This window comes from Eriocheir sinensis, chromosome 21 (genome assembly GCF_024679095.1).
Source record: "Eriocheir sinensis breed Jianghai 21 chromosome 21, ASM2467909v1, whole genome shotgun sequence".
Taxonomy (NCBI): Eukaryota; Metazoa; Arthropoda; class Malacostraca; order Decapoda; family Varunidae; genus Eriocheir; species Eriocheir sinensis.
In genome coordinates this window covers 10,634,965-10,649,316 of record NC_066529.1, presented here as the reverse complement: position 1 = coordinate 10,649,316, position 14,352 = coordinate 10,634,965, and the positions used below count along the sequence as shown (strand labels likewise).

General features: G+C 46.5%; 1 protein-coding gene across 5 annotated transcripts in view; it reads left to right on the top strand.

Moving 5' to 3' along the window:
- The window catches only part of LOC127001676 (collagen alpha-1(I) chain-like), a 69,768-nt gene extending 57,641 nt beyond the window's left edge, over nucleotides 1–12,127 (top strand). For 4 of the 5 annotated variants that reach the window (XM_050866661.1, XM_050866660.1, XM_050866658.1 and 1 more), the window contains 5 exons: nucleotides 465–1,386; nucleotides 1,683–3,161; nucleotides 3,947–4,751; nucleotides 4,968–5,374; nucleotides 6,155–12,127. In XM_050866661.1, the coding sequence (XP_050722618.1) occupies nucleotides 1,138–1,386; nucleotides 1,683–3,161; nucleotides 3,947–4,751; nucleotides 4,968–5,374; nucleotides 6,155–7,306 (4,092 nt within the window). In that variant the 5' untranslated portion in view covers nucleotides 465–1,137 and the 3' untranslated portion in view covers nucleotides 7,307–12,127. The remainder of the gene's footprint in view (nucleotides 1–464; nucleotides 1,387–1,682; nucleotides 3,162–3,946; nucleotides 4,752–4,967; nucleotides 5,375–6,154) is intronic. The other variant, XM_050866662.1, reaches the window with a different exon arrangement.
- The last annotated feature ends 2,225 nt before the right edge of the window (nucleotides 12,128–14,352 follow it).

The following is a 14,352-nucleotide window of genomic DNA, read 5'->3' as shown; positions in this document are numbered from 1 at the left end:
TATTTTAAAGCCCTAAAGATGTGTTTGTTGAATTTATGGTTGGTGTTATAAGACACTTTCATTTCTCACATCAACTATTTCTACAGGTCAAAAAGGGGGTCAATCGGGTTCTAGTGAGTGTTTCTTTAGGTTCACGTGGAGAGGCAGAAGTCCCCCCAGGTATATCCCACCTGGCTGTGCCCCTTCATAGAGCTGGTGCTATTATTTCTGTACCAGTATTGTTGTGCTCTTTAATACATTGATATGTTTGCTCAAGACAATGTATTTATAGTGTAGACATCTTATCCACTTGTCAAGCTAATGAAATAGCAGAGACACACCTGGAAAACTTGCTCTCTTAACACATGTAGGTCACTCACTGTGTCAACTTCTGCACGTTTAGACGGTGCCATTATTGCTTTTACCTCATGATACTTTGTCTTTTTGTCTTACTTCTATTTCTAATGATAGACATCTTTTTTCAGGTGCAGGAACCATGATGTGTGACCGGTGGTGGAAACTTGGCCTACTGAAGATGGCTGCGGCCCTGGAGTACACTCCCCCTGTGCTGGTATTCCCACGCGAGCCCCCAAGGTTTCTCCTACCTGCCTAGAGTGACCAGCACCACCTGCCGGTCTGCCTGCACACCTGGCTGGCCGGCCGGTCACTGCTGCTACGGCTGCAGGAAGCCCTCAAGTGTATTTCTCAGCTTCAGCTCCTTTTGCTCCTGCTGGCCCAGCTGGCGAGAGACCAAGTGCATTACCGCTAACCATGTGATAATGTTGTGCCCTAACCCTGGACTATCGCTCGGCTGACGTGCCCATGCGCTCGCTCCTGGACTAGTGCAGTTCTTGTAGTCAAATTGATAGACTTTATAGCAACCTGCCTTAGTGTGGAGGTGCAGAGTAGTGAAGTGCACACCTTAGGGTACCTGGAAGACATCTTATACGACAAGGACAAGACCAGAGGCTCAGGAGGAGAGGCGGCGTGTGCAAGGCGCCCCAACTTACCACACTCATCAGCTGTGACATTTTTTAGCTCTGGGACGGAGGACAAAGTGGTTTACGCTGGCTCTTCTTGTGTGGCTCCCGTCATTCCGCCACCGTGGCAGGGGTGGGGGGGGGCACAGCACTGGCTGGGGGGGCTGCCCCTGATAATATGGCAGACTTTCAGCAGGGCAGACAAGTTGTTGTTGACCGGCTAAAGCGTCGCCTCGGCCACTACCGCCAGAACCACAATTCCGTCACCTCTCGCTTCGACACCTCCATCCAAACTCTGTACACTGACCAGCAAAAACAGACTATCTTGCTGAAACAGAGGCACATAGAATCTAAGGCTAAGAAAACCAACAAGAAAACCAACGATAACAAGAAGCAGGATAATTCGTCCTTATTAGCCACCATGGGGGTATGTAAGGTTTGCATTTATTGTAGAATTAGAATCATCAATTGAACAATACCATTTTTGAGCTCTGTAAAGTTACAGATCTTTCAAAATCTAAATATCATAGTATTTTGCTGTGTTTGATTGGTAGGGCTCATTTTAAGTGAGCTTATTTAGATTGATATTTCATTAAATGTAAATTTTTTTGTAAGTAAATCACCTTCAGTTGTGATGTATGTTGGGACTGTTTCTGCCTTTGTTGGACTAACTCAGTGGTGATGGTGTGTTGTGTATCTGACCCTTCCCCCTTTACCCTGCAGCAGTCAAAGATGCTTGCCCGAGGGCATGACCAGACCACATCGTCTGGCGAGACCCACGAGAATGAGCCAGCAACCAAGAAACAGCGGCTCAACAATGGCGCTCCCCCTCATGGCGGCCCCCTCCACGGCACCCCCTCCCATGCGGGGGGCCCTCCTCCCCCACACGGGGCAGGCCTCCACCCAGGGGCCTCCCAGTCCTCTGGCTCCTCAGGGGATATTGGTGACCTGCAGATGGCACAGCAGCTCCCCAATATTAAAAAGACTGACTCCCCAGTGCCTCTTGGAGGTGCCACCTCAGCTGTCAACGGGCCTTCCGTGGACGATGTGAAGAAGGAGCAGCAGGACCTGGACATCAACATCCTGGAAGAGTTTGATGACTTCAGTAACCTTGGTGATATTGATGACATGGGGATCAATTTTGATCAGTTCATGAGTGACCTTGACTTTGACAATATGAAGCAGGAAAACAGTAACTCTGGCCTGGCTGACCTTGTGAAAGAGGAATCTGTTGACAATATATTTGAAAATGAGCCATCGAGTGTGAGTAGTGATAGTGGCGTAGCAAGTGGTAATGCCAATTCTCAGAGTCCCCAAGTGAACATGAGTAAGTCTGGGGGGACTCCCACCACCTCTGCCTCACCAGTGTTCACTCAGTACCCGGGAACACCCCCAGTTTCCCATACCTCCACCCCACCTACCTCCTTCCCACAAACCTCATTCAACCCCACCTCCACCTCCACCACTTCCAGCTCCCCAACTACGTTCTCTGCTCCCAGTAGTGTGACAAAAATTCGTGTGGGCATGGGACAGTCAGACATGATCCCCGCCGCCCAGACGCTGAAGCAGATGGCTGAGCAGCATCAGATCAAGATGGTGTCGGCGCCCAATGCACGGCCAGGCTTTGCCGACTATCAGCTGAACAACATGAACAGTCCTGCTGGCCCTGGCATGATGGGGCAGACCGGAAGCATCGGTAATCAAATGTACAATAGCAACATGAATCAAACCAATCCCATGTACAACAATCAAAATAGCGGTATGAGTGAAATGGAGATGAAAAAACGCCAACTAATGCAGCAGCAGATGGTGCAGCAACAGGTGCATCAGTCTCAGCAGCAGCAACAATCACAGCAGCAGCAACAGCAGCAGCAACAGCAGCAGCAACAACAGCAGCAGCAACAACAACAGCAGCAGCAGCAGCAGCAGCAACAACAACCTCAGCAACAGCAGCAGCAACAGCCCACTGGCCAACAGCAGGGCCAGATGCCAGCAGGAATGGTGCCATACCAGAATCGCATCTCCCCTATGGGCTCCTTCCCCAGCTCCTCCCAACCAGGCACCCTCACACCCCAGTACCAGATGGCTGGGGCCATGGGCACTGGGGTGAGAGGCCCATATCCTGGAGGTCCCCGCGGGCCATCCCCAATACCTCCAGGCTCACAGGGAGGAGGACCGTCTCCCATACCTGCAGGAGTTCAAGTAAGTATTTCACAGGTCCTCTGTTGCCATAAATAGGTTAGGAAGTTTTGTCATTTTGGCTTCAGTTTCATATTAAATTTGAGGATGTGCTGTCCACTGTTAATCACAGTCAGACCCTTCTGTGGAGCAAAGGAAGGCAAGTCTTGAGTCAGGTAAAACTTTCATGAACTTTGACGACTTCTATAATTGCTGAAGTTAATGTTAATGAAACAAAGTCTCCAGTGTGAATTAATTAAATCATAGATTACTTTCTACCATGTATTCTCTCATTCATAATGTTTTTTCATGTGTTTTAATCAAGGAAAAGCATTCTTTCAATATTGATTATATGAATGAATCGATTGCAAATCTTTTGAGTTTTTCCGTGGACTTGACTTTAAGATTTGTGTATGAATTGTTCTGAGAGCTTTCCTTACTTTTACATACTGTCATCGTCTCACTTTTTGTCATTTCATTCCGCGTCAAGCTGAGTCCTGTGCCGGAGGGTTTGACTGTTGATCGTCAGATCAGTGTCATGCCTCACATTATTATATACCATAAACATTCAGCACCAAACAGCTGCATTCTTTTGCAATCTGCATATATTATGTTGCACATGATATTGATTTTTCCATTTTTATTTTGCTGCCTTTGAATATATTGTTTGATGTTTTGCATTCTACTTTTGCAATGATTTTTATAAAATTTTTAAAACTTGGCAGCAATGCATCATTGTTTATATAATCATTTTCACTCATCCCTTGGAACCCTCTTTCATCTCCACATTCCTCCACTCTTCTTCACAGCTTGGTGGTCAGATGGGAGCTGATGGCAAACTAAGTAATGAAATGTTCTATCAGGGTCAGATTAGCAGCCAGTATAGGATGAGCCCAGCTCAGCCACCAAGATATCCCGGCCAGCAGATGATGGGGCCAGGGGGCATGATGCGCCACGTTAGCCCTGCCGGCAGCCAGATGGTTGGCCAGTCTGGGCAGATGATGCCCCGTCCCCCACCACCCGAGTACCAACAGCTTATACAACAGCAGCAAATGATGGGTCAGCCCATGTCCCAGGCCATGTCTCAGATGGGGCAAGGCATGAACCAGATGAGCTACCAGGGCATGCGGCCCAACATGAGGCCAGGGATGGTGGCCAACCCCATGGTTAACATTGGCTCTAACCAGATGATGGGAAACATGGCCCAGCAAACGCTGCCACCCAACATGCCCACCATGAAGCCTGGCATGGTTCCGACCACCACCATGAACCCAACTTCAAGCATGCCCAGCACAACCATGGCTGGTGGCACCATGCCCACCATGAGTGTTGGTACCATGTCAGCCAGCAACATGAGCAACAGCATGGGGCAGGTGAGCACAGCTGGCACCATGGGCATGGTCAGCCGCAACCCCATGGGCAACAGCAGCATCCTCCAGCGGCCGAGACCGCCCAACGTCAACATCGGTCCAGGCCCCGGCGGCCTCAACATAGGCACACAGATGCCTCCATCAAGGCCAGAGTGGCGGCAGATCATGATGCAGGGCGGCCAGGGGAACGTGCAGATCATGGGTCCTATGCGGCCGGGCTACCCCCAGCAGCAGCCACAGCAAGGTGCGTTCTCTCCCCGCAACCACTCCTTGTATTGTTCTTGTCAGATGTTGGCTAGTGATATAATTATTCATAGAGGTTCTTGCTCACAAATATTCAGTTTTTAATAGATGTTAATCATGGTGCCAATCTGTCAATAGTTTCTTCTCATCTTGTGTTGTGGTGCAGATTTTGTCACGGTGAAAGTACTGTACTGAATGAAATTTTCTACCTTGACAGGCGGCATGCTAAACCAGCAAGGTCAGCTGATTGGTATTCAGCGACCACCAAGTCAGATGATGAATATGATGGCCATGCAGCAAGGCCCCTCCATGCAGGGCGGCCCAGGCATGCAAGGCAACCCTAGTATGCAGCCAGGGATGCAGGGCGGGCCAGGGATGCAGGGCGGGCCAGGGATGCAGGGCGGACCAGGGATGCAAGGTGGCCCAGGCATGCAGGGAGGGCCAGGCATGCAGGGTGGGCCAGGAATGCAAGGGCCCGGGATGCAAGGAGGACCCGGTATGCAGGGTGGACCAGGGATGCAAGGTGGGCCAGGCATGCCAGGTGGCCCAGGGATGCAAGGAGGCCCCTCCATGCAGGGCCCAAGGATGCAGGCCAATATGGTGGCTATGACACAGCAGGGGCAGGTATGTACTGGGCACAGTTTGTTGACTTCATTGACCAACTTTCTTGAACCAGGTTAATACATCAGTATATCATACCATTACCAATACTAATTATCTATCTAGTACTAAATTGCCTGGATTCATATACATTCTGGAATGGACCGTATTGGCTATACAGGCAGTGCCACATGTGGCCACTCAACTCCAAGCTGTCGTTTCCATAGAGTTCATTCAAGTTATAGACTAGAGTGCGTCTGAGGCTGTCTCCGGGATGCATGACCATGATGCCGCCATCGGTCCAAGCCGATGATTGCACACTCTTTACTCCTTCCCGATTTCAGTTTTTCTCCATGTCAAATAGTAGAGTCAGGAAATCTGGTAGGAATAAAGTGTGTGCAGTCATTGGCTTGGAGCGGTGGCAGTACCAAGGCCTGGAGGCAGCCTCAGACGCACCCTAGTACAGAACTTGAATTCTATGGAAAGTACTGCTTTGACAGTTCACCGAGTGGCCACATGTGGCACTGCCTGTATAGCCAATACGGTCCATTATTTTCTATTTTGAGTGGATTTTACTTACATGTAAAACTCAGTTTTCAATGTAGGATTATAAATATTCTACATTAATTTTCTATATGTCATATGTATATTCTCAATAAAACATGACTATTTGTATTTACTAATAAAATTAATGTTTGTAAATAGGTACTCAGTGATGTATCATTACCTCATTATTCAGTTTATTTATTTTGTAATGTACAGTGTAGGGTAAACAAATTGTACTAATGCCCTTGAATGTTGTAGGTGCGGATGGGAATTCACATGAGCCAGGCAGGAGGCATGGGTGGAGGTCAGGTGACCTCCCAATACCCAGGTCAACAGGGCCAGATGTCTACAATGACCCAGATGCCTCCTGGACCCAATCAGATGATGACCAACCCCACAGCCCAGGGACGCAACCCTGCAGCCATGGCCGGCATGACTGGCGCACGAAGCCCAGCGGCAATGGCCCAAATGAGTGGGCCAGGACACCCCATGAGCCCTGCCAACAGAGGGCAGATGGGCGGTGCCAGTCCAGTCAACATGGGCCAGATGAGTGGTCCTGGACAGGCACCAAGTCCAGCCAACATGGGAAGCATGACCCACCCAAGGTCCCCTGCCACCATGGGGCAGATGCATCCACGCAGCCCAGCTACCATGGGTCAGGGAGGCCCAGCCAGACCATTGAGCAACCCGGGCATGGGTCAGGGTGGCCCAGCACGGCCCCTCAGCAACCCTGGCATGGGCCAGCAGCAGGGGCAGCAGGCAAGCCAGACAGCATCGGGAGGGACAACCATCGGAGGTCAGACAACGGGCAGTACTCCGGGACCCATGAACCGAGGGTCACCCGGGGGCATGACCCAAGCCTCCTCCGGCATATCCTCTAGTGGAAGTGGACTGAACCAAAACCCAAGTAGTTTAAGCCAAAATCCTGGTAGCATGACCCAAAATTCTAATAGTATGAACCAGAACTCTGGTAGTATTAACCAAACCCCTGGTGGCATGAGCCAGAACAGTAGTGGTATGAACCAAAGCCAAAGTGGGATCAACCAAAACTCGAGTGGTATGAACCAGACCCCTGGAGGCATGAATCAGGCCAACAGTGGTCCTCCTGGGAGTCGGCCAAACCAGAGTCCAATGAGCCAGGTACAGTCAATCCAGGGTCCGGGTGCAACAGGCTCCCAGACCAACCTTACCATGAACAGAGTGAAAGGCGGCACGGCAACGGTGAACAGCAGCCAGAACACACCTCAAACCTCAGTGGCCAGCCAGCGGCCAGCCAACGATAGTAATAACAGTGTACGGACATCACAACCATCCACGCCCAACCCACCGCCACCCACCTCGAGTGGGAACACCCCGGCCACAGACTTTGAATTTGACTTTGGTGACTTTGCCTCTTTGATAAGTGACTAAGGTGGTGGTGGTGGCTGTGTGTGTGTGGCTGGCTGGCTGGCCGGGCTTGTTTTGGCTGGTTGGCACCCCACGTCAGTGCTGTATATATGAAACATTCCTGTAGAAGTGTTATATAATGTACAGTCTTAATTATTATTTTATTAATTAGTAGTAGTAATATTATTTTTATTTTTATTATTTTAACTTTTTATCAAAACTACTACTACTACCACTACAACATCTACTACTACTACTACTACTGTGACTATTATTATGATTATCATGAGTAATTATCAGCAAATGGTCCAAGAACTGAAGAAAATGAGTAATTTAGTATATTGATATAATCATGAAGACTTGCCATATCATATAGTCTTACTGCCAAGTATTATGCCCCCTCCCTACCACCACAGCAAGACCAACCACCTGACCACAGCCCCGCACTACAATCTGTTCTGATGCCGGGCACAGCCATAGTTATTTTCACCTTAGCACTCGCCAGCAACAACATTACAAGTTTCTTGACCAAGCATATCATTTTACACCACTATCACTTTCTTCCTAGCAAAAACAAAAAAAAATAATGAAAAATTGTAGTAAACAGGGTTTCATTTTAGTTTCCCACCAACCTGCAGTGTTGCAGTATTAAGTTTTATCTTGATGTGGTAAAGGATTATGGTCTTTACAGAATGACAATGTGCCTCACTGGACAGCAGGTTTAAAGCTGAACATAATCAGGCTGATGTGACCACACTGTTTCCTTTCCATGACATGGGCCTTGGAGTTCAGAAGTATACCCATTGGACTAGTCTTCTTGTTAGTCTGAAAAAAAGTAGTTGAGTAAATCTATATCGAATGTTATCCACCATATAAACCTTTTGTAGTAGGGTGTTCGGTTCTTTTTAAATGACAGCCTGAACTGCAAGGCCTTATTTGTGCCAAGAATGTGTACAAAACATTGATTTTATGATATGAACAAATTCTTTCTGAAACTTTTGTGTTGTGTCTGAGTGCTGCTCCCTCCCTCCCCATTTTCCTTGCTCCCCTCCTCCTCATCGTCCCAGCAAGGTGTCTTTAGCTATGTACTCTGGTGTAGGTGGTTTTGTAGAATTTCTCATCACTGTTGATTAGCTTCACATGTCATACTCTTATTATTTTTTTTATCCATCGTTTGGGTAAAATTTTTAGGCATTGTTACCATTTCCCTCACTTATTCTTGTTCTCGTACTCGTCACTCTCTGCCACATGTCCCAAAGTACCCCGTGTCTTGGGGAACTTCAACGAGGGGAGAGTATGAGCAGAACTTTGCAATCAGCCAATCACAAAACTTTTTATGGGTGTCTGTATTTAAAAAGAAAGCCCTGATATTTGATTGTTCAAAAATACTTATCTTCCATACACATCCCTCCCCACCAGCCAAGATTTTTGTTTCACTGAAGTGCAATGCTAAGATAGTGAAGCATGCCTTATTTTCGTCTCACACACTTTGCGTTCCCCTTGGCGCCAATGGCAGTGGACATGGCAGCTGCTGTTCTTGATGTGCTGCTGCTGCTGTTTGTCTGAGCCGTGATCAGTCTCCAGTATTAATCCCAGACCTCCAGCACACTACTTGATGCTTTGTCCCCCCTCTTCTGATTTTCCACAGAACAATTGTCTATGCAGTATTACTACCAGTGTTTGTTTCATCATTTTTGAAGTCTTTGTATACCCAGGAAGATCATCTATGTAGAATTATCTTTTAAAGTATTTAAAAACATATGGAGGTATGTAGGCATGAAAAAGCATCATTTCACACTGAAAGAAACACAAAACTGTAAACTATTTTTATATATATGACTTGTGCAGCATAGGACAAGAAAGACATTGTGCTGAGCCTGCAACATTGCATCAAATTCCTGTCTTTGAGAAAAAATGTCTGTTGGTTTTGCCGAACATTTCCGACTCAGCTTTTGTACAGTTCGTATGATCTTCACCCAATGATTCTCAGGTATATATTTGCAGAGACCCAAACTTCCAGACCAGTGTCCCCACATGTATATTTATTTATTTCATAAGTTCCTTAAAACAATCTCAATATTTTTCTTCCACCTCATTTTTTTTTCCAATCTACAAAGCTTCTTCAGGGATATACATCACAACACTTATTTTCATTCACATTTTCCTTCTCGAGCACTATTTTTCTTCCTCCCCTTTTGAGTACGTGTTGGAGATGCGAGGCAAAACCAACGTGAGGCATGAGGGGCCCTTTGCTGTGATCCTGCTACCACTAGAGTCACTCCCCATTGATTACATACAACAAATGAAAACCTCGACACCAACAAGAAACTTCAGGAAGGAAAAGAAAGGGAAGAGATAAGAAAAGGGTCATGGATGGCTTAGTGATTTAGAACGATGGAATTTGTATAGTATTTGAGAGGTAAGGGAAGGAAAGGACTTTGTAATGCATAATCCTTTGGAATGGTGTAGTTTGTGTATTTTGAGAAGAGGAAAGGAATGAGAACCACAGGTGGGTTAATCTTTTTTGGAGTGATGAAGTTTGTGTAGTATATCCTGCCAAAGTAAATAAATATTAACAAGATTTGGTGATTGTTGATGCCGAGTGTGGGTACTCAAGTTGTGTAGGTGTCAGCATGGTGACAGCCTGAACACACACACACACACAAACACATACACACACACACAAACACATACACACACACACACACACACACACACACACACACACACACACACACACACACACACACACACACACACACACACAGGACCTTCCTCGAGTGTGTGCAACATGTTTGCCAGTGTACAAACCTGTAGCGCTAGTCCATCATCACATAAAGGGAGTGGAGGGCCAAGGCTTCCTGGCAGCCCACGTGATCATTTCCTCGAGTCTGTACAAGTGATTGTATTGGTGTGACTCACCACTGATTAGGTGTTCTCAATGTGGCAGAAAGAAATTACATGCAAAAGTACATAGTACACATTATTTCAATGATGTCTAAAAAGCTTTGACTCTGAAATGTTTGAAGGACGACCAGCAGGAAATGATCCCCGTGGGTGACGCAGGCGGTGCCCTCCAGAAGTGCCCGTGAAGTCAGTGAAAACACGTGTCATGTAGTAAATATCTTTTCCAGAAGACATATTTTGTAAGTTCGTTAACGTAAAAAAAGTGTACAAATTTAGCCTTCACTTCAAGGACCGAGTGTTTTCACTGATTTTAGGCACGTCAGGTTTTGTAATGCAAAAATAAATTTGTGCATATGTGACACCATAATAAATTATGAGTTTTTTGGTAACTTGTGTAAACTGTTTATTTTCCAACTTTTTGATAGTGGAAATGAGCCATAACAGTTAAATACCAAAGTCTCATAATTGGTGATCTTAATGATATATATATATGGGCATCAAAGCATTTTCTACTTTGTTTTGACACAGGTTTCCAATAGTGTAAAGTCCCAAGTACAGAATCCATTATTATAACCACTGACATAGGTTCATTGAGTTAGCTTTGCCCGAGGCCGAGGCAGCGAGGAGGCGGAGCTGTGGCTGTGAGGCTGGTGTGAGGGCACGGCTGGCCGGGGACGGCACCTCATGCTGTGGCACTTCTATGATAGTTTTCCAGTCAGACTTTTTTAAGTTTCTGTACTTACGTGATGTAGGTCTTTTGATATCAAAACTTATTTTACATTTTATAGTGTGTATGCAACAATTCATAGATCAAATTTTGTTTTATACATTTTGATATGTTGTTCTGAGGGTTTTTAAGACCTTGGATATGATTTTAAAAACTTTTTCACTTGTACCTGCCTTGGTTTTTTTTCCCAAGTCGTGCTTTGATTGCCCTGATGGGAATATTATCTGGGGCTCGGATGAAGATGTCTACAAATCTGTGGTTCCAGATTGGGTTTTGTACATAAGATGATTGTAACTGAACTCTGTCTGCAGCGCTGCTGTTTGTGCACGGCGTTCATCTGAGCCGCAGGTGTAGACGCGAATGTCTTTTTGTGACCCTAGACAGTGCCGCACCACGACTGTGTCTTGCCTCACCTCGCATAGTTCATCGAAGAGCACCTCTCCACCTCCTCCCTCCTCGCCCTTGTCGCCGAGGCTGTACCGCCGCCAGGACTAGATCAGTATTCCTTCCCTGTACAGACGACCACCGGTTATGGCTAGAGTGTGTGTATTTTGTATCGGAAAAATAAGTGTAGGTATATTGAAAGCTGTTATTTATGCAACCCCAGACAATTATATTTTAACCAGCAAACTGGTACCTGAGGTAATAAAGGTAATGATGTCCCAAGTCTGCCCCGCGACTCCTGGGGCGCGGACAGCCTTCGTGACAGTGGCAGGACACAGGTGGCTGAGGTGCCAGTGTCACGGTTCGCTAGTGGCACCCCCCCGGGGGGCGGCTCCGGGCACTGCCCCGGGTCGCTCCCCGTCCACAGTCTGGTTTTGATTGCTCGCCGCTCGTCCTTGGAGCGTGAGTTTGCAGGTTCAACAGAAAGGCTCCGGATAGTTGGATAGTTGTTGTGAGGACGCAGGAAGCCACTCGTTGAGGTGCAGTGAAGGGAAGGTCTCTGCCGAGTAGCTCAGAGTGTTGAGGGAGTGTTGAGAGAATGTCATCTAGTTATAAACGGGAAACCATTCTTTGAAATACAGAGACAGGTGGGTGCGGCACACACTGAACCCCTGCTGGCCACCTTGTGACCAGATGATCTCAGCCGACGTACTTAGGTCACAAAGTCAGTCGCTTTGTAACATGTCACCCATCGGCTGACATGCCATCCTTGCAGATATGTACATATTGTTGTCATTTCAAATGCAATAAAATAGTTTCGGTCAGAATGGAGTTTTTTGTTTACTCTCTGAGGTAGGAAACTGTTGATAGCTCAATATATGATTCCTGAAAGTTCACATTACCACAAAATATAGCTCAATACGACTGACGTAACAGAAATATCAATCATCCAGCTTTTATAATAACATGATAAGCATGACGCAGCCTTTTGAGAGTCAACGAAGCGAGGCGAGTCGACCGAGTCCCTGGTAGGGGTCGGCGGCTTCAGTCTCGGTCAGCTTCGAGCAAGGACTCACCAGGCTTCGAGCAGTGACTTGTCAGCCTGGAAGTAGTGGCAAGGCGGACACCGGTGAGGTAAGTCATGTACTGATTTTGTCCCAACACAGACAGGTTGCTAATATCCCCTTAGGTAAAATACACCAACACTGCTCGGAAAAGATATAGCGCACATGTTATATAACGTGTGACACGTTTATGTTGGTAACTGCTGCTTGAAATTCCTTCATTGTTATTGCACCCGACTGTACTAGGGGATTCCTTTACTCGTCCGCGTAAAGAGTGTAAATGCAGTCGTTTTTTTTCCAGTCTTATTACATCGTTTTTATAGATTGATAAACGCTACCCGCGGCCGAGTGTTAGACTATAAACATAATTAACATAAAACATTCAGTGCCCGTCACAGCCTCTAAAGTGAGATGGACAGGAAAATATTATGGTCGTTCAAAGCTGCAAGGCGGATCCAAATTGGGGCGGTGGGGCTGAGGCAGTTTCCCCCATAAATTTTACAATATAAAATAATTTGTGTATTAATTTTGTAATACTATATAAATTTTGGAGATGGAGATAGTTTTCCGATCGAGCTTGACCTTGTCAGGCCATACAGTCTGTCAGGGTGACGAGGGATCCATCACTTCCTCCCGGAAGGGCGGCCACGTACGGTCCTGAGCGGGGAGCGAACTCACGACTTTTTCACAAATGTATTTTGTCTTTGTGAATAAAAGTATAAATCAATCAATCTTGACCTCTTCGGTTACGCGTCGGGAGCTTATATCACTGAGCTAAACAGCCGTCACCCACCCCCTCCCCCCTATCAAAGAGAGAGAGAGTGAGTTTACAGTAAGCTCCGCATGTTGGGGAGAGCGGTGATGATTCCACCACTTTTTATAAAAATATTTTTAGAAAAAAAGTTGAAGCAGTTGTGAATAATACTACAAATATAGGTGAACTGAAATTATCTGCGCACATTTTGTGCCACTCAAGCATGCAAACTATGCAAACTCGTTAAACAATATCTAATAAGGATTTTGCCCTTCACAGAACAAAGTGCACGGCACTTACAAACAACGTGCTTGGACCATGCATGTTAGAAGAGCTGCTTGAGGACATAGGAGATAGTGCATATTCACTAATTATAGATGAAAGCACCGATATTACAAGCACTAAAACTGTGTTGTCATCCGTTACCCAAGCTTTAAAAAAGAGAAAATTGTTACATCATTCCTCGGTCTAGTCACTAGTGGAACTAGAAAAGTGCACTTCCCAAGGCATAACATAAATTACTAGGTTTTTTGAAAAATGTCAACCTGGAACCAACAAAATGTACCTATGGGTCTGGCGACAGACGGCTGTAACACCATGGCAGGACAGAGAAACTTTGTTATCACTAAATTCAAAGAGATAAATCCCCAAGTGACACACATTAAATGTATATGCCACGCGTTACAACTCTGTTCATCGTATGCCATGAAAAAGTTGCCCGATCACCTGGAGTTCATGGTATCTGAAACGTACAGGTACTACCTGTACGTTTTAGATACCATGAACTCCAGGTGATCGGGCAACTTTTCGTCCGACACCCCCGGCCCCTTCCCCCCCTGGGTACGGCGTACTACGGCCCTGTACGAGTATATAGATTGTTAGATGAGTGCGGGGCCCATAAGAGCGCGGGGCCCTGGGCACGTGCCCGTTGTGCCCTGGCCCTGCAGGAGAGTGAAAAATTACATCAGACACCGAAAAAAATTAAATCTTGCCTGCGCATCCCGTCCACCTCCGCATAATAAAGCCCAAGGAACCTACAGAGGAGGAGTTTTTTAAAGTTTGGAAGACGGCGTCCAGAGCTATCTAGCGGCGGCCGGCTTCATTCCCCAGCTCTCTAGCTTTTTAGGGGTATCTTAAATATATTTTGTTTTCTCAATTCATGGGTATTTCAAATATTTTAGTTATCCTAATATTTTTTTGGGGGGCCCGGGCCATCTGGCTCCCCACCCCCGTA